General features: G+C 43.2%; 1 protein-coding gene across 10 annotated transcripts in view; it reads left to right on the top strand.

The window, feature by feature from the left end:
• Window positions 1–24,330, top strand: part of POMGNT2 (protein O-linked mannose N-acetylglucosaminyltransferase 2 (beta 1,4-)) — a 32,765-nt gene extending 8,435 nt beyond the window's left edge. For 3 of the 10 annotated variants that reach the window (XM_055709678.1, XM_055709676.1, XM_014285560.3), the window contains 2 exons: window positions 15,276–15,406; window positions 22,000–24,330. In XM_055709678.1, coding sequence (XP_055565653.1) covers window positions 22,092–23,828 — 1,737 coding nt within the window. In that variant the 5' untranslated portion in view covers window positions 15,276–15,406; window positions 22,000–22,091 and the 3' untranslated portion in view covers window positions 23,829–24,330. Of the gene's footprint in view, window positions 1–525; window positions 649–13,522; window positions 13,744–15,275; window positions 15,407–21,999 lie in introns of those variants that run through there. The other 7 variants (XM_055709679.1, XM_055709677.1, XM_014285559.3 and 4 more) reach the window with 4 other exon arrangements.
• Window positions 24,331–25,237: the final 907 nt, after the last annotated feature.

The following is a 25,237-nucleotide window of genomic DNA, read 5'->3' as shown; positions in this document are numbered from 1 at the left end:
ATGACATGTACTAGCCAGCACCCTCTCAGGGTTGCCTGAGTCCATGGCAGCAAGAATTTCAGCTTCTGATAGTGGAGACTGCTGAAGATCTCGACACATCTATTCTGTTGTTTCAGGTAGATGCGGCTACTGAATGGATCTGCAATGTGACTGACATTGTGCAGTGCTTCATCTTTATTTCATGTGACGAGGAGGTGGGAGGGTGGAGATTACTTGAAGTGGTTGGCTAGAGACAGAACCTAATTTATCAGTGTTCATTTGTCTGAAGGGATACACAGCCCATATATAATTTAGAGATGTGTTAAAAAATAGAGAGCTGTTGTCTTTTAAAATCAGTGAGCACTCAAGTCTGTTGGTTTAAAATCTTGTTTCTGTGACACATAAATGCACTGCTATGCATTTTATATTTATAGTGTGTGTACAGTATAAGTGATAAGTCTAAAGTGAAGCAAGAAAGTGTATATAAATAGTACTGATAAAACTAAGCCCTTCATAAACTGAGTAATGTGTATTTTCCATATTTAGGCTGGAACACCTGGAACTTCACATGAATTTATCCTCGTCAGTTCTTCTGAGATCATGTTTAAGATAGATGTTCTTTTCATATGTGATCTGAAAATGATTTTTTTTTTGTTTGTTTCTATTGCAGTAAGTATCCTTTCCCCTACTTTTTTTCACTCTCCCTTTGCGTCTTTCCCCCCTTTTTCTGATTCAAACCTGGTGATGATATGCAATAACTAAATTATCAGAGGGGAGGGAAAGGGATATCAGTGTGCTCCACCTTGCTGTTGAGAAATCTGTATTGTTGTTTTCTGCAGTGTACTGAGAGTAAGAGAAGCAAGCAAGGTGTTGCCATCCTTTATCACAGGCAGAATGATAAATTACATGTCCTGGAAAGTTTAAAAATGTGTAAGAATGCTAATCCTTGGCCCACAAAGATATATGGTTGAAAGTGCTGATCCAGCCAGGAGTTAAGCATATACTTAAATCAAAGCACAGGCATTGCTTCCATTGGGTGTATATACCTGGCACCATGCTGTGTGAGGTAAGCAAAGTGCTTGCTGTGAAAGGAGGATTGATTTGTTTTAGTGGCTTGAAGTAGGAAAAAGAAATGAGCCTTTTCCAGTCACCTGTGTGATAGGGTAGTGCAAGTGTTGCTCTTCTGTGTTACTGTCCTTGACTCTATGGTGTGAACTGTTGTAGATGGAAACCCTAATGGTTTGGTGTTCACTACCTTATGTATATCTATCCACTTCCCTTCCTTACCTTTCACACTCTGCCCATGTCTGCTAACCATGAGCAGAACTCCTGATCGGTTATAGTAGGTGGTACAGTAGTGTCGTGCCTCTGCCTAGAAGGTCTGAACATTAGAAGAGACTGAGGATGTTACAAGGTAGTGCACAACTTTTCCTCCCTTGCAGACAGAGAAATATGTCGGAAATGTCAATAATTTACAATTCAACCGCTTTCCCTCCTGCCCAGTGTAAAAGCCTTTGGACCAAAGCTTTGTACACTGGCTCACTCTCCACCAGCCTGGGAAAGAAACCTCTTGGAAAAGTGGCTAAAGGAAGATGGGATTTTTTTTCTGGCTACTGATGGCAGTGTGCCAGTGATCTAGATCTTTTCTTCATCTGGCTCTTATTCTGGTTGTCCTTTAATGGAAGCATTCTTTTTGGCTCTGTTTTGTTTTCTCCACTTTATTTTCATGCCATGTTTCTTGCTCCTTTGAATTTGATGACACTTGTGCTTTCCGAGGAAACCATGTATGCTCTGGGTGCTGTTTGTGTGCTTCTGGTGGTGTGAAGTTGTCTATCCCCTTCCTGCTGGATTTGAGCTTGCATTCTAACTGGGAGGAGAGACATCATTTTTGTGTACAGGTGGAAATGTTTTTATTGGGTTTTTTTGGTGCTGAATTAGATGTCATCCCTCTCACATCCTTGAGACTCTGAAATAGAGATGGGGGCAGGGTTTTCCTGATGCACTGATTTTATAGCATCATTTGTTTTTACTGAATTACATCCAACTGGTCCCACAGCATTGCAGCTGGCACTGCAGTTCTCACTTCCATCTCCTGTGTTTTAAGTGGTTTTGTTTACTTCATATGATACAATGAGGTCTCAGGCTCACTATTGGAAATTCCTTGATGCTTTACTGATAAACAGAGAACAGGAATAAAATCTTCCAGTCTGGTCTTTTTTTCTCTGGAGCAGTCTTTGAAGGTTGCCCGTTCTTCTGCTGTACATCCTTTGTCCAAGTCTTCTTTTTGTTCTCTATTCCCTTTCCTACTTGTTTCTTTTCTTCCTTCCCTTTATTTCAGTCCTATGTCTTCTATATTCTTTTTGTTTGCTTTGTTCACGTTTGAGAAGAGACAAACCTGAGTTTAAGCATAGTTGGCTATTTGGACTTAACTTGGAAGTTTTCCTTAGGAATGCTTTGTAAGTGAAGGTCTCAGTAATTTGACCCTTCAGCTCTTAAAGCTTTTTCCACTGACTGCTGTAAAGTTTCACAAACTTTTCCCACCCTGCCTGCAGCTTTTATTGCCATTTGACTGTCTTGCACACCAAAGCTTGCTTTGTCATACCTATGGGAGGCTATGCTGCGCCATTCTTACATCTGAACCAACTGACGCTTCCCTTTTCCATTGTAAAATATTTCACCTTTTCCTTTCAAAACACACATGCAGGTGTTTTTCTCTCTCCTGGCTGTTGACTCTGCCATATAAAACTGAAATGGAGGTCTAGGTAATTATTGACAGCTGGGCTTCTCTGGACAGTTGCATCCAGGAACCCCTTCTTCAGCTGCTAGATGTTCTGAAGACCACGTGGGGCCAAGGGGCATTTTGATCTTAAACAAGGCTTGCTTGGGGTTTGTGTGGAGATGGCATATATGGAGGTTGGGATTAAAGATGAGAGGAGTAAGAGTTTATTTGATAACAAGGATTTTTGTATTTGTGAAAAAGTGGTTTTTGTACCATCCAGCTTGCTTGCTAAAGTTCAACGGAGAAAATGTGATTCTCAATAAAAACAATTTCATTTTTGGTGGCAAAGAATTCTTTGTATGTGGTGTTAATTTCCTTTCCATCTTTTTACTGGTTTACCTTAACAATTTGATTACACATGCATTTTTGGTCTTGAGAGACAGTGGGTGTGATACAATCTGTGTTTTAAACTGTTATCATGTAATTAGCAGGGAAAGATGACTCTGAAGTCTGATCTGCCTGCTTCTTTGTTGTTCAGGGAGCAAAGAGGAGCTGAATCCTGGGATTTGGGTCCTTGATTGGAAGTCCTTGTGTAAATTCGGCATAGGCTACTCCTGTTTCAGAGAACCTCTCTTTCTTCAGCTTAAAGCTGTGTAGATGCTAGGACCATGCTTGCATGAAGCCAAGAAACTGTAATGAATTTCCTGGTCATGCTCTGTGTACCTCTTGTGTGAAGTGGGCTTGCACACAGATCTCTCATATTCATCTAGTTAAGCTCTCTGATACAGTAATCAGTAGACCATATAGTTTTTAAAACATTCCTTTATGCAGTCTTGTGGCTAGCACTGAAAAATAAGCTTTGCTTTTCCTTCTTAAAGCTTTCCATCTTCAGAAGCAGTCTGTTTGGGATATTTGTGCTATATTCTCCTCAAGGCCATGCTGTTTTTCATTTAGCTTTTGGAGCTAAAATTTCTCCTATTATGTTTTAGGGCCCGCTTTTGCATACTATTCTCCGAGTAACGCTTATTCTTGATGGTTCAGTTCCCTTCAGTGTTGTGCTAGTGTGAATGTGTTTTGTTCTGAGTGATACCTAACTGAGGGTTTAGTCGTAATTTCTTCAAGCTCAGAAACCTATGTGTAGCTTTAAGCTTCATATGAATTTTGTATCACTGATGAACAATGGAACCTGTAAGCACAGTCTGTGTAAAATACCTTGGCAATTGCAAATATCTTGAAGGAATCTGAAACCATCTAGCTCTGTCCCTTCTTTTGTCCCAGAAAAAAGCCTGCCTTAGTTTGGGTGTAGGGGCTGTGCTCCCTCTTCTGAAGAGGAACATTTTGTATTGTCAATCATTTCCTGGATGTGGTGGGGGTTTGCATTTCCTTTTGGCAAGCAGACAGTCAGATGTAGTTACAGGATGACTACAGTCCATTGCATGGAGCAGTTACTGATGAGCCTCTGATGCACTGGAAACGAGTTAGCTGTGAATTGCTTTGTGTCTTGGTTTGCTGTTGATTTCCCCTCTCCAGGCTGGCCATCTGTAATATAAATTGAGTAGGATGTTGATGGTTTGTGAATTGAAATCCCTTTACACTGGCAAGACTGGTTTTCAGTATTTGCTCCCTGGGCAGAGGAGGCTTTCATGTACACCTGTGTGAACAAAAAGCCCTCTCCAGAAAGATGTGTGACACCACTTTCTTGACCTCTTTTTTTGTACTGACTTACCGTATCTTAAGCTCACTCGTGTGAGCTGAACAAGTCTCAGGCTATTCCTGCTGTTGTGAATTTATTTCAATTTCTATTTCTATATTTTTGTGCTTATCTTTCAGAATGGATCGAAGGAGGGGAGGGAGGGAAGAGGAGGGGGGATGGAAATAAAAATGTGCACAAAAATTAATTTGCTGTTTAATTTCCTCTTTTAGGAGGAGGGAGAGACACACCTGGGAAAATGGGTTATCAGACCTCTAAGCACATAGATGAAATACCATCCTTTCTAATAGACACTCAGGTGTTGCGCCGAGGCAGTCACTTACTTGGCACTAAAACTATATGACCAGATCAATTTTGAGGAGGCATGAGCTGGTTTCCTGTGTGTGTGCGTTTTTACTGCCTTTAGCTAAGTTAGGGCCCTTGGTGCTTATCACCTTTTAATGATTTGTTCTTGCCCCTGTTCCTTGCTTCTGGCTGTTTGTTCTTCACTACTTAGGTTATTACTCATGTTCATGCAGAGACCTGGGCGTTAATAGAAAATGAAGATTGGAGTTGCTCTCCCCTTCCCTTCTCCTGTAAGGTTATCTGGGACAGCTTCACACACATTTATATATGGCTTTACAGCTTCTTGGCTTCTGTGTTACAATTGTGTCAAAGATATAAAACTAAAGCTGGGAAGCTAACAGCTTATTGAAGTTAATTTCTTTAAATTTATAAAGCCATTTATTAATCATCTTTTAATGCAGGAATAAACTTAAGAGTAATATATAGTCTATATATTGTAATCTTTTATATGAATTCTGTAGTAGTCATACATATGTATTATATACCTATATATATATTTAGCACGGAGGTCACAAAGTCAAGTTATTATACAAAAAGATCTCTAGTCCTTGCGTAATTTATGTGCATGTCTTTGTCCCATTGGAACACAGGGCTCCTAGGTATGTGCTTGTCTTTAAGCATTGAATATATTCAAGCAAATTAGAGAAGACAGCTTTTATTTTAGTATATTTTAGGTTTTATTTTAGTGTATTTCTTCACCTTGATGGTAAAGAAATGGTGGTTATTTCATGTAATCTTAAGTGACTTAGCAAGATGACTGTTCTCTGGGCTTTGAATTGAGTACTTTCTCCTTTCACATTCGTGCTGCATTAATATAGGTGCAGATTTGAGTCGCCATAGTTTCAAGAAGAGCCTTTTGTGGCTGTAGCTTTAATCCCTTTGCCTGGGAAGAAGGATTGGCTACCTCAGCAGACTGTTCCTGTCAGCCTCCAGGACAGATTATGAGCACATTGTTCTGCCATGGTGAAGGTAGAGTTGGATGAGCCAAGGCAGGAAGATTCTGTTTGGGATGATATATGTCCTCCATCTCTGACCCCTCCAGACTTGGGATGGGTCTCGCTGCCTATGGCTGATATATAGGCATATTTTAGTCTTTAATTTTCTCCAAGGTCACAAGAATATTTCTCTTTGAGGGCGATGGTGTGGCAGCACGTATGTTTTTACTTACTGTGGCTTAGCTTGGGAATTCTTTGCAAGTCAGAGGGTTCAGACCTGCTCCAACTCTCGCTGTGCCTGGGTAATGCTGTAGGGCTTTCATAACAGCTAGATGGCTTCTGTGGGGAATGGCTGCATCAGCAGCGATGCTAGCAGAAGTCTTGAGGTAGAGGGGCATATCTTGATGTAGGGTGCTGCAGTATTTCTTGAAATACTGTGTAAAGTAGCTGAAAGACCACTCTCCTCTTGGCTTTGCAAATATCTGCACGTGGATCCAGAGCTGTACATGATGAACAGGAGCAGATGTTTTTAAGTGGAGCTGTTCTAAACAGCATTTGGTTTATCAGGCTGATGTTGCTCTTCTCTCAGTGCAGTCAGGTTACACTTCAGTTATTTAAAGAGATTCTCATTGCCAAACACTTGACTCAGCACTTGATTCAACAGAGACAGCAGATCTTGCCAGTGGGAAGGAAGTGAACAGAAATGAGCTGCTGCAGCAGGGTTGGGTAAGGAATCTCCCATCATTGAAGGGCCACCAGTGAATAGCAACTATGTCAGTAGGTTTGCAGATGTTTCTTTCCCGACAGATACTTCCTGCTTTTTCTGTGAAACTGCCACCTTCTTGTGTGTATTAAATATCATATTGGCTATTTATGGGGGTGCTGTAACCTCCACAGAGGTGGGGTGAGAAGGAGGGCTGTAGGGGAATGATGCATTGATTTATCAGTGGGATATATGGAGCAAAAAGTAACCACCTTATTTTTTATTACTATTCAAATAAATATAACAGCAAGTCTTACACACAAAAATACCCTCAAATCAGGCTTGAATCTCTTCCTCTTGCTGCTGTGCCCTTGATAAATATGCCTAGATTCAATAGTCCTTCCATGAATTTTCAAGCTGCCAAGGGCATGAAGAAGTTCTTCCTAGCTATTGAACTGTAAATTGTTGCATATGACACCTGGAGGAGTTGGAATGGTTTTGTACAAGTAACTCAGTGTATTTGTCACACTTTCCCTATTGCGTGCAGTGGTTCACGTTGAAGCCGAGAAAGATGATTCATGTTGCTTTCTTTTCTTCCCTGTGTCAGTAGCAGTGGTAGCCCTCAGAGCAACATTTGAAACGGTAAATGCCTGGCCCACAGCCATGTGTTACTACTGCGTTGCTGGGCCCTCTGATGATACTGTAATCAGATGAGAAACAAGGTAAGAATTGTTGTTTTCCACAGGGAAAATCAGACTAGGGTATTTAAGTACTAATTTAGAAACAATTTTAAGGAAGTGTTTTAAACTGACCAGCAGACATCTTTCAGTCCTATGGCCTATACTGTCAGGAAACACCTTTTTATTTGCTCCAGTATAAGTTATTTTACATTATTCATGAGACCTTATGCTCTGTTCTGAATTTCCATGTGACTATTAGCACCCTTGGGATTGCTGCCAACCCAGAACATGGATGTTTTGTGCTCCCTTAGCATCAGTCTTGAGTGGTTACACTAGAGGGAGTGGTATCCAGTAGTACAGTGCTCCTATCGGTTGTTAATATTACACTACTATTATATGAATAGGGTTGGATTACGTGCTGGCTGCATCCCTTTAAAATGTGAGGCTATGGTGTACAGATGTGGCAGAAGGGGACGTTGGAAGTAAAATGATCTGTTTACAATTTTGGGACTCAAAATGGCAGTCGATCTTTTTATTTCCCCTGATTTGATTTAGATTCTCCTTTACCTTGGCTCTGAACTACATTCCTGTCATGCTGCTGTGCTAGATACCTCCAGGCATTTGTCAGAGACTGACTAATTGAAGCACACACTCCAGCTTGGATTGAAACTGCTGTTTTGATCAAGATTGTAGACACTGCTGCTGCTTCCTTGTGGAGATCTTTCCATGGAGTACTAGAACTTTGGTTTGTAGGTTTTGGTTCTCCAGGGTTTTTAAGAAGGCAGAAAGTATCTGAACATATCAGCAAGTGGAAGCTTAGAGCAAAGGCAGCTGCAGGGAACAGTCCTGCTGTAATCCTGCTTGTGAACTGAGGTGTTCTCATCAGTTCTGGAACAGCTGCAGCCCACTTGCAGATGGCAGCATAATCAAGGGAAGGCAGAGAAATTCTTGGACATCTTAAGCCCTGTCCTTCAGATACTTCCACATACTTCTTAGCTGTTCACCCCTACAGGTCTGTTAAAGTGCCTGACGGTGCTGTTTACGTGCCTAAAATGCAAGTTTTGCATTTCTGTTACCTCTCTTCTTTCGCATACTTTGGCACCCTTATGGTGTTCACATTCAAGGATCTTTTTCCTTTCCACAGTTGTTTTTGCTGTGGTATTAGCACTTTGATTTCCTAAGATGTCTATGAGACTGGCTGGTTATGACTGCCCTGTTTGTCTCAACAGACAGGAAAAAGGGACTCTCTTCCTCCATGCTTCTCAGGGTAAGTCCATGCTGACAGGGCCTCCAACCTCAGGCCGCGTTGTGGCTGCAGGGGGTTTCCCAGGCATGCCCTCTGCATGGCAAGTGTGGCTGGGTATAGAAGATGGGAGGAAGGTGTGCTGGGAGCAGAGCATGTTGGACTTATGGCTGCTCCACCAGCAACTCTTTCAGAGCAACAGTGACAGAACTGATAACTTAATCCTCCCTGTCCTTTATCATGTTTAAACTGTCACCTGTGATCTTGGAGGCCTTGGCTCCTGCCTTCTCTGGAACCCATGGAGATGAATACAGACTCAGGGTACAAAAGAGGGTTTGATTGTTGGTGGGTTTTTCCCAGGAAAAACTGCTGTGTGTGCTGGTGTGGGGTGTCCTACCCTGATCCCTTTCACAGTTTCAGTCTTTTAATCTGTAAAATGGGTGATGTGTTTCTTCAGGTGATGTGGTGGTGATAAAGGCCTAATATTAAAGTGTCATTTGTCAGAGGGCAGATGATCTTACTGTCACCTAGGCATAAATAGTTAACAAGTAGCGGGCTGTGGGAAGCACCATGGTGAGGCCATGAGCAATACCCAGGGCTCTCGCAGGCAGTGATTTACCCTTGGTTTCTGATGTCAGTCTAGGTGAACATCATTTACTTACCAGGCTGTTGCATGAATTATCTCTGCTTCCTTTACAGACACATTGGCACTAAATGTGTTTGCGCAGGTACGCAGTTAGCATACCTGTAGGAGAAGGAATTGGTTTATCTGCATCACCCTGCCTACCTGTCATTACTGATGGCAAAATGGGAATCTGAAAGAGCACAGGTGACACATAGCTTGAGTCAGAACAGCTACCAAAACCATCTCCTGCCATGGGAACTAGCAGATGACTCTGCCGTGGCATTCATCTGAACACACAGCTGCAGGAGCAGGCCAGTATGTCCCTTCATGGGGATAGAGAGATTTTGAGAGTGAATAGTTTAGCGTATGACAAGTTCAGATAGCTAGTGTGCTTTTCCATAACAAGTATATATTTTATACGTCTAAAATAATGCAGATGTCTCTACGTCAACCTGACAAATTCATAGATATTTATTCTCCTCCACAGACATGTAACCTCTGTGTGTGTGTGTGTAAGGTGTGTTTGATCAGACTTACGCCTTTGTAAACCTAATATTTATGTAAAACTTGCATCCTATGTCTCTTAAGCCTGGAAGTATGTCATGCTTGAGGCAGATGAGCTTCAAGTGGGATTTGGCCATTGAGATACTCTGCAAAAAAATACCTTTTTCCCTGTCAATTCTTGCTTAGGAATTTTCAATATTTGAACTTCTGGTTCTTTTGACATCAGTTTTAATATTAGCTTCTGCAGAATCAAAATGCCATCCTCTGTGTGTGGAGTCCTGGTCTTGGTGTCCAGAAACCCAATGCTTCCTTTATCTCCTTATGTATTTATCAGTACAAGGACTTTTTTTGTCTGTTTGGGCATGAAATTTTTTTGTACTCTCAAACTGAGATGCACTTTTGATTCAAAAGCACTGCAGAAAGAACAGTTTCTTATAGGGCATAGTTCTGGGACTATAAATAATAAATGTTGTCACTTGGAGTGACACAGGCACTCTTGCAACGTATGCATGCAAGGCAAAGAGTCAGTAAATTATTTACCCGCTCTCTGTCAGTCCTAAAGCAGGAAGTTCTATTCAGACTTCTTTGCTAGATTAATGAGTTTTGTTTGTGCTGTACTGTTTTTCAGGAATTCTAAAAATGTTAACTGTTTTTCTTTTGTGGTGCTTGTTTTGGAGGCTGCAACTTTGAGGGGTATTAAATATTTATCAAACTCTTAGTTCTGAGCCAAGGCAACCTATTCATATCTCACTGACTTGCAGCAGGCTGGTGGTGCTGACTGAGGAAAGTCTGGGGCTGCCACACTTAATGACTTAAGGTGCAGTAGTAATAGACAGCTCTTATTTCAGAGTTGCTGGATTTATTTGATTGTGGGTTTTTTCCCCACTTTAATGATGTAGTTTTGTTCAGTTGCTTTGTGATGTGGCAGATTGACAATTTAACTATGCAACTCCACGTAATGTGAAAAATTGTACCTGTGAAATCTATGCATATACCTCATGCCAGGGGTAGAGAAGGAAAAGTAGAAGAGCAGTCTGTAAATTGATGTACTTTCTTCTCCATTAAAATCAAAGCTTGACTAAGATAAGGATCCCAGCATGGTATCTCTGAGTTACCAGGGGTCCCACTGGTAAAGTCCCTAACCAGAGCTGCAGGTCTGGGGAGTCTGTGGAAAGGCTCCTGTTGGTGTCAGTGGAAGCTTTCCAAAGTACAGAAAACACAAAGGCAAAATGTGTTTTCTCAAGTGGAGCTACGAATCTAACACCACTCCTCAGCTTTCAAAATTCAGAGGAAAACCTTTTGTTCCACACGAGATGGCATCTTGGTATTCACAGGGGTCAGAGGGCAATGAGATGAGCTAAAAAGAGAAAGGTGACTGGATATCCTTGGTTCTGACAGGACAAGCTGGGGACACTGGGTGAGCCTGCCAAGGAGATGTCTTCGCTCTTTTTTTTTTTTTTATTTTATTTATTTCCTCCAGGCAGCTGTGACTGACAAGTGTCACTTTGAGATCCTCTCAGGACAGGCATGGGTTCATGCTGTAGTTCAAAGTCCACCTTGAGTTGGTGGGAAGAGGTGGCACAGGTCTGGAAAGGAGGGTACTGAGGTAGATGGCACCTTGTCCTGTCGACCCTAGTGATTTTTAATGTTTCCAGCTGGGTCAGAACCATTTTGCTTGTTCTGTACCAAGAAGGCAGATGTATAAAAGCAGCACTCCAGAGCAAGAGATGAGAAATTGTCTTATTTTACTTCTGTGATGCCTTAGTTTAGTAGATACAACAGTTGTGTTTATTCATCACGTTGGCAGGCTTGTTTTTGAAGATCTAGCTTTGTCAAGAATCTTTTGTCGATTTTTACAGAATGTTATTTGGGTTTATTCTTTGTCTCTTGCAGCTTATTTTTCTTCCGTATTTGGCTATTAACTGGCAGTCAGAAACACAAGGTTATAAATTCTGTGGTATTATTGTGTTTCTAAGCACGTGTGATGCTGAATGACACCCACATTTCTCAGCTCTGACGGTAGGTGTTTTCAGGCTAGCAGTCTTGTGTCCTTGCATGGGACAAGTCATGGTATTCCTGTGGCTGCTTGTGCTTCCCAGTTTTGCCAGATCTCTGCCTCAGGACAACCCATCTTATATCAAAGAAAGTGCTGCCTCTGCCACAGCAGACAGGAGAAGCTGGGTGAGGGACATGCTTGTTTTGAGGCAGTGGATCTGAGTCCTGGGAAGGAGAAGGAGATGCCAAAGTGCCGTCCTAGGCTGCAGGTTGTCTCCATGCAATGGCCTTACCCAGGGAGGAGGCCTGACTTCAGTAAGGTCAGGGTACTTGGTGGTGAATGAGAGACCCATCACCTGTAATAACTTGAAATGCTGGTGGATCCTTGCCCCAAGAGTTGTAGGGTATTGCAGTAATTGGTATTGTGTTCTGTTGTTACTGCTGTGATTCAAAATGCATTGCCCCTCACTGCCCTGCAAATACTTCAGTGTGTCGCACCGCACATTAATTTGGCAGGGCTGGTTCGCCTCCTTGCACAGAAACAGAAGGTTTCTCAGGGCTAGGGGTCCCACAGTAAGCAGCGGATGTTAATGGATAGAGTGACTGCAGACTTCGTCAACAATAACCAGCCCAGGCAGTGTGACTCCACAGTGTAGTGAACCACCACAGATGCTGTAAATCCATTTATCCCCTCCCTCAGATGATTTCCAGCATGATTCGGGGAGGGTAAGAAGCTGGAGCCACCAGCTTGTCTGTGATGCGTATTTAGAGCAAGAGTTTAGGTAACATGCAAGCCCTGGTAGGTGCCAGGCTCTCCTAGATCAGAGTTTTGAATACCCATATCTTACCTAACTACATTCTTCAGTGCAGAGCCATTTGAAATTCTTCAAACTTCTTCACTTTGGCAGTGAGGATAATTCCTGCCATAAGCAGAAACCAAGGTATTCTTTTCTCTTTCTCTTTATGTAGAATGTTCACTTTTCATCTGAGAGTATCTGTATGACAGTTGGACTAGATGATCATTGTAGGTCCCTTCCAAATGAAATAGGCAATTCTAAATGTATAGACATGTGTGTACATGTGAGTGTTAGAGAACTTTTCCTCTTTTTCATCGTTCTTATTTCACCCGTTAGGTCTCACTTAAAGGGAAAAAAGCCTCCCAGATAATCAACAAGATGTATCCTGAAAATACACAGACAAACAGCTGCAGCAAGCCTGGTGTTTGCTTGTGATCTATCTGCAAGGATGTCCCTACAGGGCTGGGATCTTGCTCCTGGTAACTGTGTTCAGTGGTGTGACTTTCAGGCATAAGGCTTTTGGTGAGTGCCACGGGGAGAGCTGGGCCACTTTTCTGATCCTGCGTGTAGATCCAGTTGCAGAATTAAGACTTGAAATGTGCCCAGTCAGTACCACCTGGTTTGCCATCTTCAAGAAGCTGCTCAGTCCCCACAGGTTCAATCTCTGTTAAGAAGACTGATGTAAGACACTTTTGCCTCCATGACCTTCAGCTTGTATGCAGTAAGAGACGCTCTTGTAAGCTTCTGGCTCATTTTTGTGCCTTTGTATTTTAGAATTAGTTGTTTCCACCATAAAAGATAACTTCATTTTGAAAATACTGTTCCTGTAGGAATCTCTGAAGGAGGGCACTCACAACCTTGTTCAATACTAAGCCATTTGCTGACCATCACAGCTGGGAAATCGCTTCCCTGGTGCCAAGGGAATTGCTAGAAAGCATGCCAAATGGCTTTCATGTCCTCTAGCAAGGAGCATTTTTTTCCATTCTCTTCTATTGTTTTGTTCTTTTGTGTGAAGTGTTTGGAGTAGTAGTGACATTAATGATATTCAAAAGCAGGATTTCTAAAATGCATGCCCCCCCCCCCTCCCCAAACCAGTTTGCCGTCTGCCTCCGAAGACATGCTCAGCTTTGTGAAACAGAACGATGGTGTTTGTTTCAGTGTGGCCACCCGTTGGGGATTTGCAGGAATACTGCAGCAAATCATCCTGCATGCAAGGCTGACCTCTGGGAGGCTAACAAATTGAGGTGAGCCAGCTGGAGCGATAGGACACTGCCAACAGACAGAGCATGCTCAGACCTGGGGGAGAAAGGTAGTTCAGTCTGCAGATGGTGCACGGGTTACTGTGCTGAGAGCTGTTAGATGCGATTTTTTTTCTTTTATGGTGGTGGGGAAAGAAGAGGACTGGAGTGTTCGTTCCCCTGCAAAGCATAGCTTTGAGGTGTCGTCTTTTTTCTTTCTCCTGTGAAAGAGGCACTGGATAGCATTTCCTGTCATTTAGCAACACCAGGTATGAGTGCATGTGCTGAAACACTAATCTACCAGTGATAGTACTTCCAAGATTAAAAAGATTGTAAACGCTCTGATTAACTGTTTCTTTGCTGGATGTTATTGTAACTGTGCTCTGTTTGCTGTGCCGATCACATATGGCTCGGAATTCAGTTTTGTTGGCACTCCTGGCTGCAGTGGACTTCGGGGGGAGAGGGGTTTAACATGTTTTTTGATGCTCTCTCCTTGCTCCCCCCCCAACTTCACACTGAATCTCTCCTCTATGGCTGTGCATGTGTGGGAAGGAGGTCAGTAGTTCACTTGTAATCCCAGGTTTTTGTAGTCCCTCATTGTTTGACTGGTGGCTTGCTTTATCGTTTTTAAACAAAAGTCTCACGGAGAAAACATCTTTGATCTGGACTAAATTCTGTAGGTTTTCAGAAATTTATTTCTTACTGGACAGGTGCTGCTTTGGGGTTACTTTTTTTTTTACCCTTCTCAAAAAACAGGCAAATGCAGAGCTTGTGGTAACCAAGGAGGTTTTTTCACTGTTCTTATTGGCTGTGCTGTGCTCCTAACAGTTTCAACTCCTGCTTAGAATTTGCAGCACACAGGAGTGGTGTCAGGCACCGTACTGGTGGGAAGTGGGGAGAGCTCAGGCTGTAAATGCTGCTAAGCACCAGTCCCTGTATCCAAATAACACAGGTAATAACACAGGTACTTTTTCCCTTGGAGAACAGAGAAAAGAAAGGATAGATAAAATACAGAGGATTAACAAATGGCAGCTAAAGCCAAAAGGCATAGTTGGAGTGACTTAAGTTCATCTTATTCAGTACTTTGGGATTTTGCATCATGTTCTTTTAAATTCACTTTTGTGGCATTAGTAAATTTTCCCTTCAGCTACCCTTGCTCCATCTTTGCTCTAGGTAGACCACTGAAGTAAAACAAACCTGCTGCTCTCAGACACATTTTTGTTTCTGACAAAGGTATCTTGCTTATGGACTAAAAGCAAGAGACCAGGCAAAAGGAGAGTTTTTGTTACTCATATGACAGTGCTGTTAATGCCAGTATAACCTGGCGTAACATTTGGTTGGGATACTGAGGTGAACAAAGATCAGCTGGAATGAGCTCTTTCTGTTAAGCTTACCCCCACCCCCCGCCGGTGTAGCCATGGTTATTTTGAGTACCTTGGGTTTTCATCTTTAGGCTTGGGACTGTCAGAAAGTGAAGACGTGAGGGCTGAGAGAAATACTTTTTTTTTCTTCTTTTCTTTTTCTGTTTTAGCTTGTTTTTCTTACATCTCCCACTTCAAGCTGGTTTATCAGAAAACATCTTATTTAGGGGAATTTTCTGGAGATCAGGGTTAGTTTTTGTTGGGGGAAAGGATTTCATGCACCATGTCATTCTGGATGGAGAAGAGATCTTGCAAATGTGCACTTTAAAAGCCCAGGAAGTATTCTTTTTAATTTCATACTTTTAGCTTAATTTTGTGGCTTGGTTATATGAATTGACTGCATAGTGTTGGATTATTTTTTTTCACCTGTTCTTTCATAGATCAACACAGCAGTATCAACAAATACTAAATCAATGGCTGCTAGTCAATGTGACAGTCAAGTTGGACCTCTTCCTGTCCCAGCTCTCACAGACTCTGAAATTAAAGGGAAGAAAATTTAAATTTTCTATCTGTAAGTATAACTGGTAGGTGTCCAGTAGCCACTAATGTTCTCCTGTTCATATTGAAGGTAAATTTGCAATAGAGACCATTGCACAGGCCCTCAGTCTCCTTGGTTGCAGTCTTACATAGAAAGATCTACAGTTTTGCTTTCTGTTCCTCACTTACGCTAACCATAAAAACTGAAGATAAACATAATTTTGAGCACAACTGTCTATAGATACCTGAGGTTTTTGTGAGACAATTGAGGTTTTTTTAAAATATAGTTATATTTTAGTTTATTTTTTCTGAATAAAGCTCTTTTTAAAATTCTACTTGAGACTACAGAGTTAAAATACTCTTATTTTTTCATATCCCCTCTTTGTATCAGGCTTTGTGAGTGATATTTGTGTCCTTAACTGCAGGGTTTGCTCCCTTTGAGAATCTGCTCTTTTCCTGTTTAAAAAGTCAGCACTTCTACACTTGGCTGCTTTTTACAAAGAAAATGTTCCAGTATATCAATCATTCAGTGTACCATCCTTTCTTTAATGTGATATGTACTGTGAAAGATGTATGTATCTCATTAAATAAATACAGTGAATAAGATGATAACAGCCTTTTGGGCTGTGGGGATTGACTTGCTTGTAGTTCTGCAGGAATCTGTGACAGAGATGAGAATAAAAGCCATTTCTTGGCTGCTGAATCTTAACTCCCCCTCCTTCCAGTTGGGAAACTTGCCTTCTAGCAACTTCTGCTTTGAGCATGAATGAAGTAGGTATTTAAAACTGCATGTGTTACATATACTGCATCCTTAGCTAAGCCTCTTGCATCAAGGATGGGAGAAAGAACAGAAGACATTTTGCAGGGGGAGTGTGAAATGCTGTGTATGCACGCTTTTCTTTTCCTGCTTGTCCTGGAAAGCCAGTCTAGCAAGAGATGGATCCAGGGCTAAAGAGTGGAGTGCTAATGGGGAAAATGTCCTCAAGGAGGGAATATCTGCTCCCACCCCTCCCACTGTCGTGCCATAATAAAAATAAGGGTCAGGGTCCCCTGCCCATTTCCTGCTCATGTGGCTCTGCCCCAGCTCCTTCCCTGTCCTGTGGCAGGAGCAGCCCCACTCCACTTCTAGTTGTGCTGCATTTCTGGGAGCTACAGAGATGATTCTGCTTGGACACTGCTGCCATGACTGGCAGGCTCTGCGTGGGGCCAGTCAGCTGGGCCAAACCCAAGCTGGCCTCTGTGTAGAGGCATTTCTCTCTGTGCACAGAGTGGTGATGCTCTCTGGAAATGCCTGTCCTTCGTGCTTTTTTTCCATTTTGTGAGCCTTTTTAGGCTGCTGTAGCTCTGGAAAACTGAGCATTGGCTTGAAAAGTGCTTGGGCAGTTAGTAACAAAAGCTTGTTAAGGCCTGAGTAGACAAACCAGCACTTCGCATTTTGTTAATATCTGCAGAACTAGGTGGTTCCCCTTTAGACATGCTAGTCACCCAGGTGACCCTTGTTCTCCCTAATCAAGCTCTTGCGGTTTTTTTTCCTTTGGGGGGGGGTGTGTGTGTCTTAGTAGTGTATGTTTGTGTCTTTGTTTATTTGGGTTTTATTGCATGGGTGTTGTAGCTTTTTCTCCCAACTGCTTACCTAGATTGTAATTTTTAAAATGGAGAAAGATCTAAAACATTGTCCATCGTATTAATAGATTTAAAGTAGTGATTCATCCTACCCTAGCTTCACAATTAAAAAAAGAACAACAGAGCTGGTCTCTTAAATGGATCCAAACAGTCCTCTGTGCCAGCTGTCTATTAGTAGAAATTCATCTGTCCCATCCCACCCACTCTGATCTCCATAACTTGTTAACCAGAGATGAAGAACAGTGTCTCCATCTATGCTTCCTGTTGCTTTCCTGCTTCCTGAGGATGTTTTAAACATCCTCATGACCAGCACCTAACATGCAGAAGGCGCTACTGTGTCCAGACTTCCAGGAGAGTACTACAGACCTGCAAGATGCTTGAGGTCTCTGCCAGAAGTGCCAGCTGAACACATTAGATGCATACTTCTGAAGGCTTTACCTGCTCGCTGGTAGTCAGTGCTAGTTAGAGAAGCAGTAGCTAGGCTGAGAGAAGGCAGCTGTGACCCCTTTGCTAAGTGAGCGGGGGTAGAGGAAGAGAATGGGGTAAGCTCTTCACACCTGTGATCTCTTTTGGAAAAAGAGCAAAGATGAGCTGACCAAAAATAGAGTCCCTCCCACAGGCTCTTAGCTTTTGGAGTGGCATCCGTTGAGACTGAGCTGCAAGCCCCAGGACATGCTCTTATTTCCATTGCAAGGTCTTGAGCTACCCCTATGCCAGTGTGTTTGTTGAACTCCTCATCTTTGACCGTGCAGCGCTGCAAGTCAGCTGCCCCAGTGCCCTGTCAGCATTGCTGCCAGGGAAATCTGCTGCTCTGTCTCACTCATATCCTGCTCCTTCTCTGCAGCCTGCTCCTGTCGGGAGTCCTCAGGGGCACCTCCTGTCCCATCCTATGCCATCCCCTTCCAGGGGGCATCGTTGCCCTTTGCTAACTTGGCAGTCAGAAGCTCTATGCTACTTTTACATGCATGTCTCTTCTGGCTAGGCTCTAGTCTATCAGCTGTTGTGTCTTCTGATGCTGAAGGATGGTGCTTTAGCACTTCAAAGCAGAGAGTGAAAAAATGTCAGTCCATGCGATTTCCTTGGTAACTGGGGCATATTGCTCATGTGGAACAAAGCTGTGGTGATCCCAGTGTCACTGTGAGAAGTGAGAGGGTAGATGAGTGTGGTAGATGTGGGGAGGAAATAATCTGTGGGCAACTGGGGAGGTGGAACAACCTAGATGCTGACCTATATGTAGAAATAAACAGCACAGAAGACTGCTCTTAAGGAAAAGTAGCAGTGAGTCTGGCCTGCCACTTCTGCAGGTGCTTTTCAGTTCTTAAGATGTTTTCCAATGACACTGTCATTGGAGGGAGGGGAGCAGCAGCTCTAGACCGATTTTGTGAGGGAGATTCAGTAATGAAAGTTCCTTTTATTGTGAAGCAGTTCTCTTCAGGTGGAAGACTAAATGCTTTCACCTATTTCAGAGTTACCTGCTGCCTCCTGGGAAGGTTTCCCATCCCAGGACTAGTCCTGTTGACAACACTTAATGATGGATCTTAGCTTTGGGGGACTGAGGAACCAGGGGACATGGAGTGATTGTTTGCCTTTACCCCCTGGCTGCAGGCTCTCCTGGGTATGTAAAAGCAAACAGCAGGATGGTTTGTTACTATTTATGTTCTGTCAGTCCCTGAAGGACCAAAGATTTTAGTTCTCAAAGGTCTGTGTTCACCAAAAGCATCAGATTAAAGAAAAGGTGGATGATAAAATGTGGGAAAATAGGCTAGGAATTAAGATAGTTCCCCGAGTACATGTGAAATTCCCCTTTCAGTTCTGCCTGTGACACCCCTTCCTGTCCACTTGTTCACTTCCATCAAAAGCAGCTTTCAGCCAAGCAGCATGATCCAGGATTTGTAAACTGGCAATGAGGAACAGCAGTGAAGACAGATTCCTTTAGCACTGCTAGCTTTTAACATTCATTCCTGACACCTGGTTAGCTAAAGCACATACTTCAGCTAAGTGCAGGAAAGTGAGAGCTGCACTGAGAGAAGAGATGGAGGAGGGCCTTGCAGGTAATTTTTATTAAATAGCTGAGTTCATTTGTAGCCATTTAGCAGGTATTGCTGTAGCAGAGTTCAACATGAAAATTGCCAACATCCGAACACTGGCTGCATCCATCAGGCTGCATCTCTGAAGTGCCTCTTAACACCTTTCCCTTGGGGCTGGAGGGGAGAGAAAAAATCAGTCAGGGGTGAAACATCAGAACAGGCTGTTTCTAAGGAGGCCTGTTCAGCTCAAGGGGTTTGTAGTAGTCGGTGAAGCTCTCCACCACTGAGATGCCTGTGAAATGCAGGTGGTATCAGTGGTGTTTTTATGGATTGCTGGCTTCTGATGCCTTTGAAACACCCACACACTCCCCTGCTGTACTGGAATAATAAAGAGGCTTCTCGGCTTTCACCCTCTGCCAAGTTCTTGCAACTTGTATTGGCTCCATTGAACTTGTAGGTGCTTTGTTCTTCTGACCTGCAGTAGCTAACTTGCACAATGCCCACAGACTGGCCTTCATTTGAAATGCGAGCTTGTGGCAGAGGACCTGACTGTTTAGGCTCAGTCCTTTCCTTGGTGCTGTTGCCAAAGTCATTAAAAGCTGTGCTCACAAGATGAGAAGTCTGTAGTGGAGAGGTTCTGTGGAGAGTTGGATGATATCGTTAGTTATCTTACAAAGATAGTGAAGAAGTAAAATGAAGCTTTGAAAGTCTGGTACCAACAAAATAACTTAAGATCTGTCCCCATCAAAAAATTATTTTCCTGAAAGCTGGTTTGGTTGCATTAGCAGAGCCTAACCAACTGATGGACTGCTGGCCCCAGTAGGTTTCTATTAAAGGCTGTCCATGGAACAGCCATGGTTGAGACCTGCAAAGCCATGAGGAGCGGCAGTCATCCCCTGTTATAGGGAAGGAGGGATTGAGAGGTGATGTGACAGGCATCATTCATCTGTGCAGGGGATCTGTGGCAGCTGGGACAAGACCAGGTTTAAATTGCTGTGGTGGAAACAAAGGCTGAGTGTTAGGAAAGAGTTTATCACTGTCCTTCATGCTTTTATTGCTAGGGACTGGCTGAAGAGATGAATGACTATTAAGAATGAGATAGATAAACATCTTTTGGGAGTGGTCTAGGGAGGGCTGATCCTGCCCTGGTAATTAGATGACCACTCTGTGTCTCTTCCCATTTCTTTTTCCATGGTTGAAATCAAAACACCTTTTTAATTTACTGCTTGCTTTTAAGGAGTTGCTAAGTGAGGCAGTTTTTCAGACCACTTGCCAAAGGAGGTGGACTTCATTTGTGTTTCATCTGAGTACTAGACCTGCTCTAAAATTGAAATGAATTTGTTGCTCAGATCCCCAGAGACCACCTCTTGAATCTGTGTGGCTTACAGCTAGCACTTCTTTGGTATTCAGTCTCCCGTGTACATTCAGTTCTTCCTAAGACAGGGTTCCCACAGGCTGTTGGGATTTCACAAGCTGTAGGGATCCCTTTAACTTCATTGAATTCTGTGAATGATACTCTGTTCAATTCCAAGATGGCAGGATCAAGCTTTTAGGCTGCAATATCTCTTTTCAAAAGAACTCCCTTGGTGGTAGAAGAGGTGTTCACATTGGTCCTAAATATGCCGTGCTGTCTTCCTCCCCTCTGCCATGTAAGAACAAGTGTCTCTGAGTTAAAATACTAAGGACTGCTGCTTGGGATGTCAGAGCATGTGCTTGGGACATTGCTGTTTTTCCCCTCCCTGCAAACATGCATCAAGGAAAGTTTAAATTGCTGCCTTTAAAAACTGCAGCTAGGAACAGTCTAATCAGGTATATACCAATCAGAAATTCCCCTTCCTAAAGTTCCCCATGAGTCATGGCTACAATTATTTACAGCCTGACTAGGAGTGAAGCTTGATGCATAATGAAAATTGGTGCCCATAAATACTGTAGGTGAATCAATATCTCAATCTAAGTTCACAGTTGAAAATATAATCAATACTCTGATATAAACCAGTAGTATTTCTACATAGCAAGAAAACAGTGGTAGGATCTCTCCCATGACAGAAACAGGGAGGCCTTGGAGCAGCACAGAAAAGATTCATAGGTTGGGGTGGGAAAACACCAACTCTAGAAGCATTTCAAGTATATTACCTTCCCATTTGTATGAGTTGGCTGTGCTGGTGCAAGTCAAGACTCTCACAAAATGAAGGTTTGATTACTTTAATGACACATCAATTCCTCGTATAAAGAGCAAAGCTCTTCTCTCTCCCATGCCAATATTTCTTTTGGAGTACGATGGCAGCTGCTAGCGTTAGATCCCAGATTGCAGCCAAAGAAACAACTGAGTGACTTGGGAGTCTCCCACAGGGCAATCCATAAACCTGCAAGTCCTTCTCCCACCCCCACAGTAAAATGGAATTGAATGTTATGTTCATTGTCTCACATTTCATACTAGAACGGCGTATATTGGAATAGCAAAATCTATATTTGGCAATACCCCTTGTACTATTATTATCCGCACAGTGAAGATGGGAGGCAGAGTTGGGTACTCACAGCCATGCAAAAGGCCTATTGCACATTGAGAGAAGGAGCTAGGTCTGCCAAGCCCTGCACAAGTGGCCCAGTGATTGCAGGGCATTCTTTCCTCTCACTGTTGGAGTGGTCTGCAAAAAGCACGGTGAGCCAAAGTCCCAGGGAACACACCATTTTTTCTGACAAGTCTTCACAGAGCTCATCCTCAAACTCTTTTACTTTTTCTTCTCCAAAAGGGTAGAATGAAAATGAGAGGGGAAGCTTTACTGTAGAGCTTTTCTCACTTTTTTTTTTTTTAACAATTTTGGGTAGTGCTTTGGTGCTCTTCTTTTCCCTCATTCCCTAGAAGGAGGGGAAAAATTACTGAAGAAAGCCTAAATTCTCTTGAATAGTCCGTAAAGTGTGATTTATGTTGGAGCTGTAAACCTGATGTTTAAATGGGTCCTTGTTTTATTTTCCGCAGGTCTTTGCCCTCACCATGTCAAGGAGCGTTAATGATGTGTTCCCTCTCCACTGCATTCCCCACCTGTCATATTGCTAGGGTCTAACTACAGAATGAACATAGCAGCTGTGTTTAATGCCCTGCTCGTGTCTGTCCTTGCTGCTGTGCTGTGGAAATACATCAAACTGCGAGAGCATGTCTTCATGGTCGAGGAGGAGTTGGTCCTCACACGTCAGTCTCAGGAACTCTCTCAGGCTCAGATCGACTACCATGCAGCTCTCCAGGCACTGGTGGAGGACGGTACCAGGATGGTGTGCACTGGCAGGATGCACACCGACCGCATCTGCCGCTTTGAGTCCCTCTGCTACTCTACTGAGGCTGAAGAGTTCATCTACTTTCACAGCAACTCCTCAGTCATGCTGCCCAACCTGGGGTCCCGGAGATTCCAGCCGGCCCTGCTCGACCTCTCCTCCGTGGAAGATCACAACACTCAGTACTTCAACTTTGTGGAGCTTCCAGCTGCTGCGCTGAAATTTATGCCAAAGCCAGTCTTTGTGCCTGACGTGGCGCTGATTGCTAACAGGTTCAACCCAGACAACCTGATGCATGTCTTTCATGACGACCTCCTCCCCATTTATTACACCATGCAGCAGTTCTCTGATTTAGATCTGGAGGCACGGCTCTTCTTCATGGAAGGGTGGAGTGAAGGTGTTCACTTTGACCTCTACAAGTTACTGAGTAACAAGCAGCCGCTCCTCAGGGAGCAGCTTAAAACCCTGGGCAGGCTCCTCTGCTTTACCAAATCATACGTGGGACTGTCTAAAATCACCACCTGGTACCAGTACGGATTTGTTCAGCCACAAGGGCCGAAGGCTAACATCCTGGTTTCTGGTAACGAGATCAGGCAGTTCACCAAATTCATGATGTACAAGCTGAACATCAGCTTGGAGGAAAGCTCCAGTGAGGAGTACATCGTAGTGTTCAGTCGAACAATCAACAGACTTATCCTAAATGAGGCAGAACTAATCCTGGCTCTTGCTCAGGAGTTTCAGATGAAAACCATTACTGTCTCTCTAGAGGAGCATTCATTTTCTGACATCGTCCGGTTGATCAGCAATGCGTCCATGCTGGTCAGCATGCATGGGGCCCAATTAGTCATGTCTCTCTTCTTGCCAAGAGGTGCCACAGTGGTGGAGCTCTTCCCTTATGCTATCAACCCTGAACACTATACCCCTTACAAAACCCTGGCAACCCTTCCTGGCATGGACCTGCAGTACATTGCCTGGCAGAACACTGACAGGGAAGACACCGTTACCTACCCAGACAGACCCTGGGATCAGGGTGGGATTGCTCATCTGGACAAAGCTGAGCAAGAGCGCATTATTAAGAGCACAGAGGTGCCACGGCACCTCTGCTGCCGCAACCCTGAGTGGCTGTTCCGTGCCTACCAGGACACAAAGGTGAACATCCCTTCACTCATCCATGTGATCAGGCAGACTGTGAAATCTAAGCCTGGACCCAAGAAGCAGAAGTGGCCTGGTAGCCTCTACCCTGGCAAAGTGAGGGATGCCAAGTGTCAAGCCTCTGTCCAGGGCACAAGCGAAGCTAAACTTGTCGTGTCCTGGCAGATTCCCTGGAACCTGAAGTATCTCAAGGTCAGAGAAGTGAAATATGAAGTGTGGATACAAGAGCAAGGGGAAAACACTTACATGCCTTATATATTGTCCCATCAGAATCATACCTTCTCAGAAAACATTAAGCCCTTCACGATATACCTGGTGTGGATACGCTGCATCTTCAACAAAAATCTCCTGGGACCTTTTGCAGATGTGCTCTTGTGTAGTACATAACCTGTTGCACTACCTGTACAGTTCTAACCTGCTCTCCACTCTATCTGTGGTTTAAAACTTCTTGTCTTGTAGTTTGTAGAGGGCCGAAGAGGACTAGACTGTACCAATGCCTAAGTGTCCATTTTATTGCACTCCATGTGTGTTCTTTAAATGGTATTTATTTCCAGTGAGTGGTAAAAAAAAAAAAACCAACAAAAACAACACAAAAAAAACCAAGAAACCTCTGTGTTCTTCAGAGTAACTTCCAGAAATTAAATTACATGCTGAATACATGTAATTGAAAACAGAATGGAAGTGAATTGTGTGTACCTTGGTCGTGATTTAAATTTGTTTCTGTTGTGTGGTGAGTATTTAAGCACAGCATTAAACTGCAGTTAATTCCATGGCTAGGTGGGCAATTCTCATCAGCTTTTCCTTGTAAGTTATTTTTTTCAGAAACTTTGACTGTAACTTTGAGTTCAAGTTTTGGTACGAGAGCCTTCATTAAACTGCTGTAAACCTCCTTGATTTTTTTTCTCCTGGAATTTATTTTTTTTTTTGCTTTTTATTTGTCATAATCGTTATTGTGATAGATTTATCTATTGCTGTCATAAAATGTGTATATGGGTAGCTTTATATTTTTCATATTTTGGCTGAAGAGAATGAGACTACAGTGTCAGCTTCATGTTTAAAATCAGATTTTACTGCACCCCAATAGCAAAAGGCTGAAGTAGCAGATAGGAGATAAAGGGGTTGGAGCGGATAAAATAATTTACTGTGTTTTAAGATGTTTTCATTTTGTGAGTTAGGTCGGTGGGAAAGGAAGGGGGTGGTTCAGAAGGGGTGAAGGAGGAGACATTGCACTTACAGCAAGCTACTCGAGAGAATCCTTTTTTGTGTGTGTTTGATGAGAATAATCTGTTGATAATAGCTTTCTAACAGGTGCATGCTTTGCTAAGTAGTAGGGAGGTGGTCACAAAGGGAAGCTTTCTGGGCACGGCTTTTCTTGGATGTTGGTGGGAGGAAGCGGAGTCAGGCAGGGGACATGTAGGTGGCTGCCATGGCATTGGGCTGGGCAGAGTGCGTGGCAGGGGTGGGGCTGATGATACTCACACCTCTGTTGCTCCGGTGAGGGGAGTAGTTTATTCTGGACTTGCACTCATTTTCCCCGAGATCAGAATCTGACTTCACTGCTGGGGTAACACACTGACTACTTAGGACCTGATCCTGCACAGTTCTCCTTTAGGTGGAGACCCTAAATTATATGCTGTCTTTGAAAAACAGCTCTGTACAGCCCTTTGGGAAGAGAGGAGAAAAGGGGCAGGAGCGTGAGACGTTTCCATGATGGATGTTAGCATCCTCCATAGTTTATAACCAGCGTTAAAGCGTTACGAAAAGTGCTTGCTTCTCTTCTCCCTTCCTGGTCCCCA

Source organism: Falco cherrug, chromosome 4 (genome assembly GCF_023634085.1).
Source record: "Falco cherrug isolate bFalChe1 chromosome 4, bFalChe1.pri, whole genome shotgun sequence".
Lineage (NCBI taxonomy): Eukaryota > Metazoa > Chordata > Aves > Falconiformes > Falconidae > Falco > Falco cherrug.
This window is presented reverse-complemented; position numbering and strand designations above follow the sequence as displayed.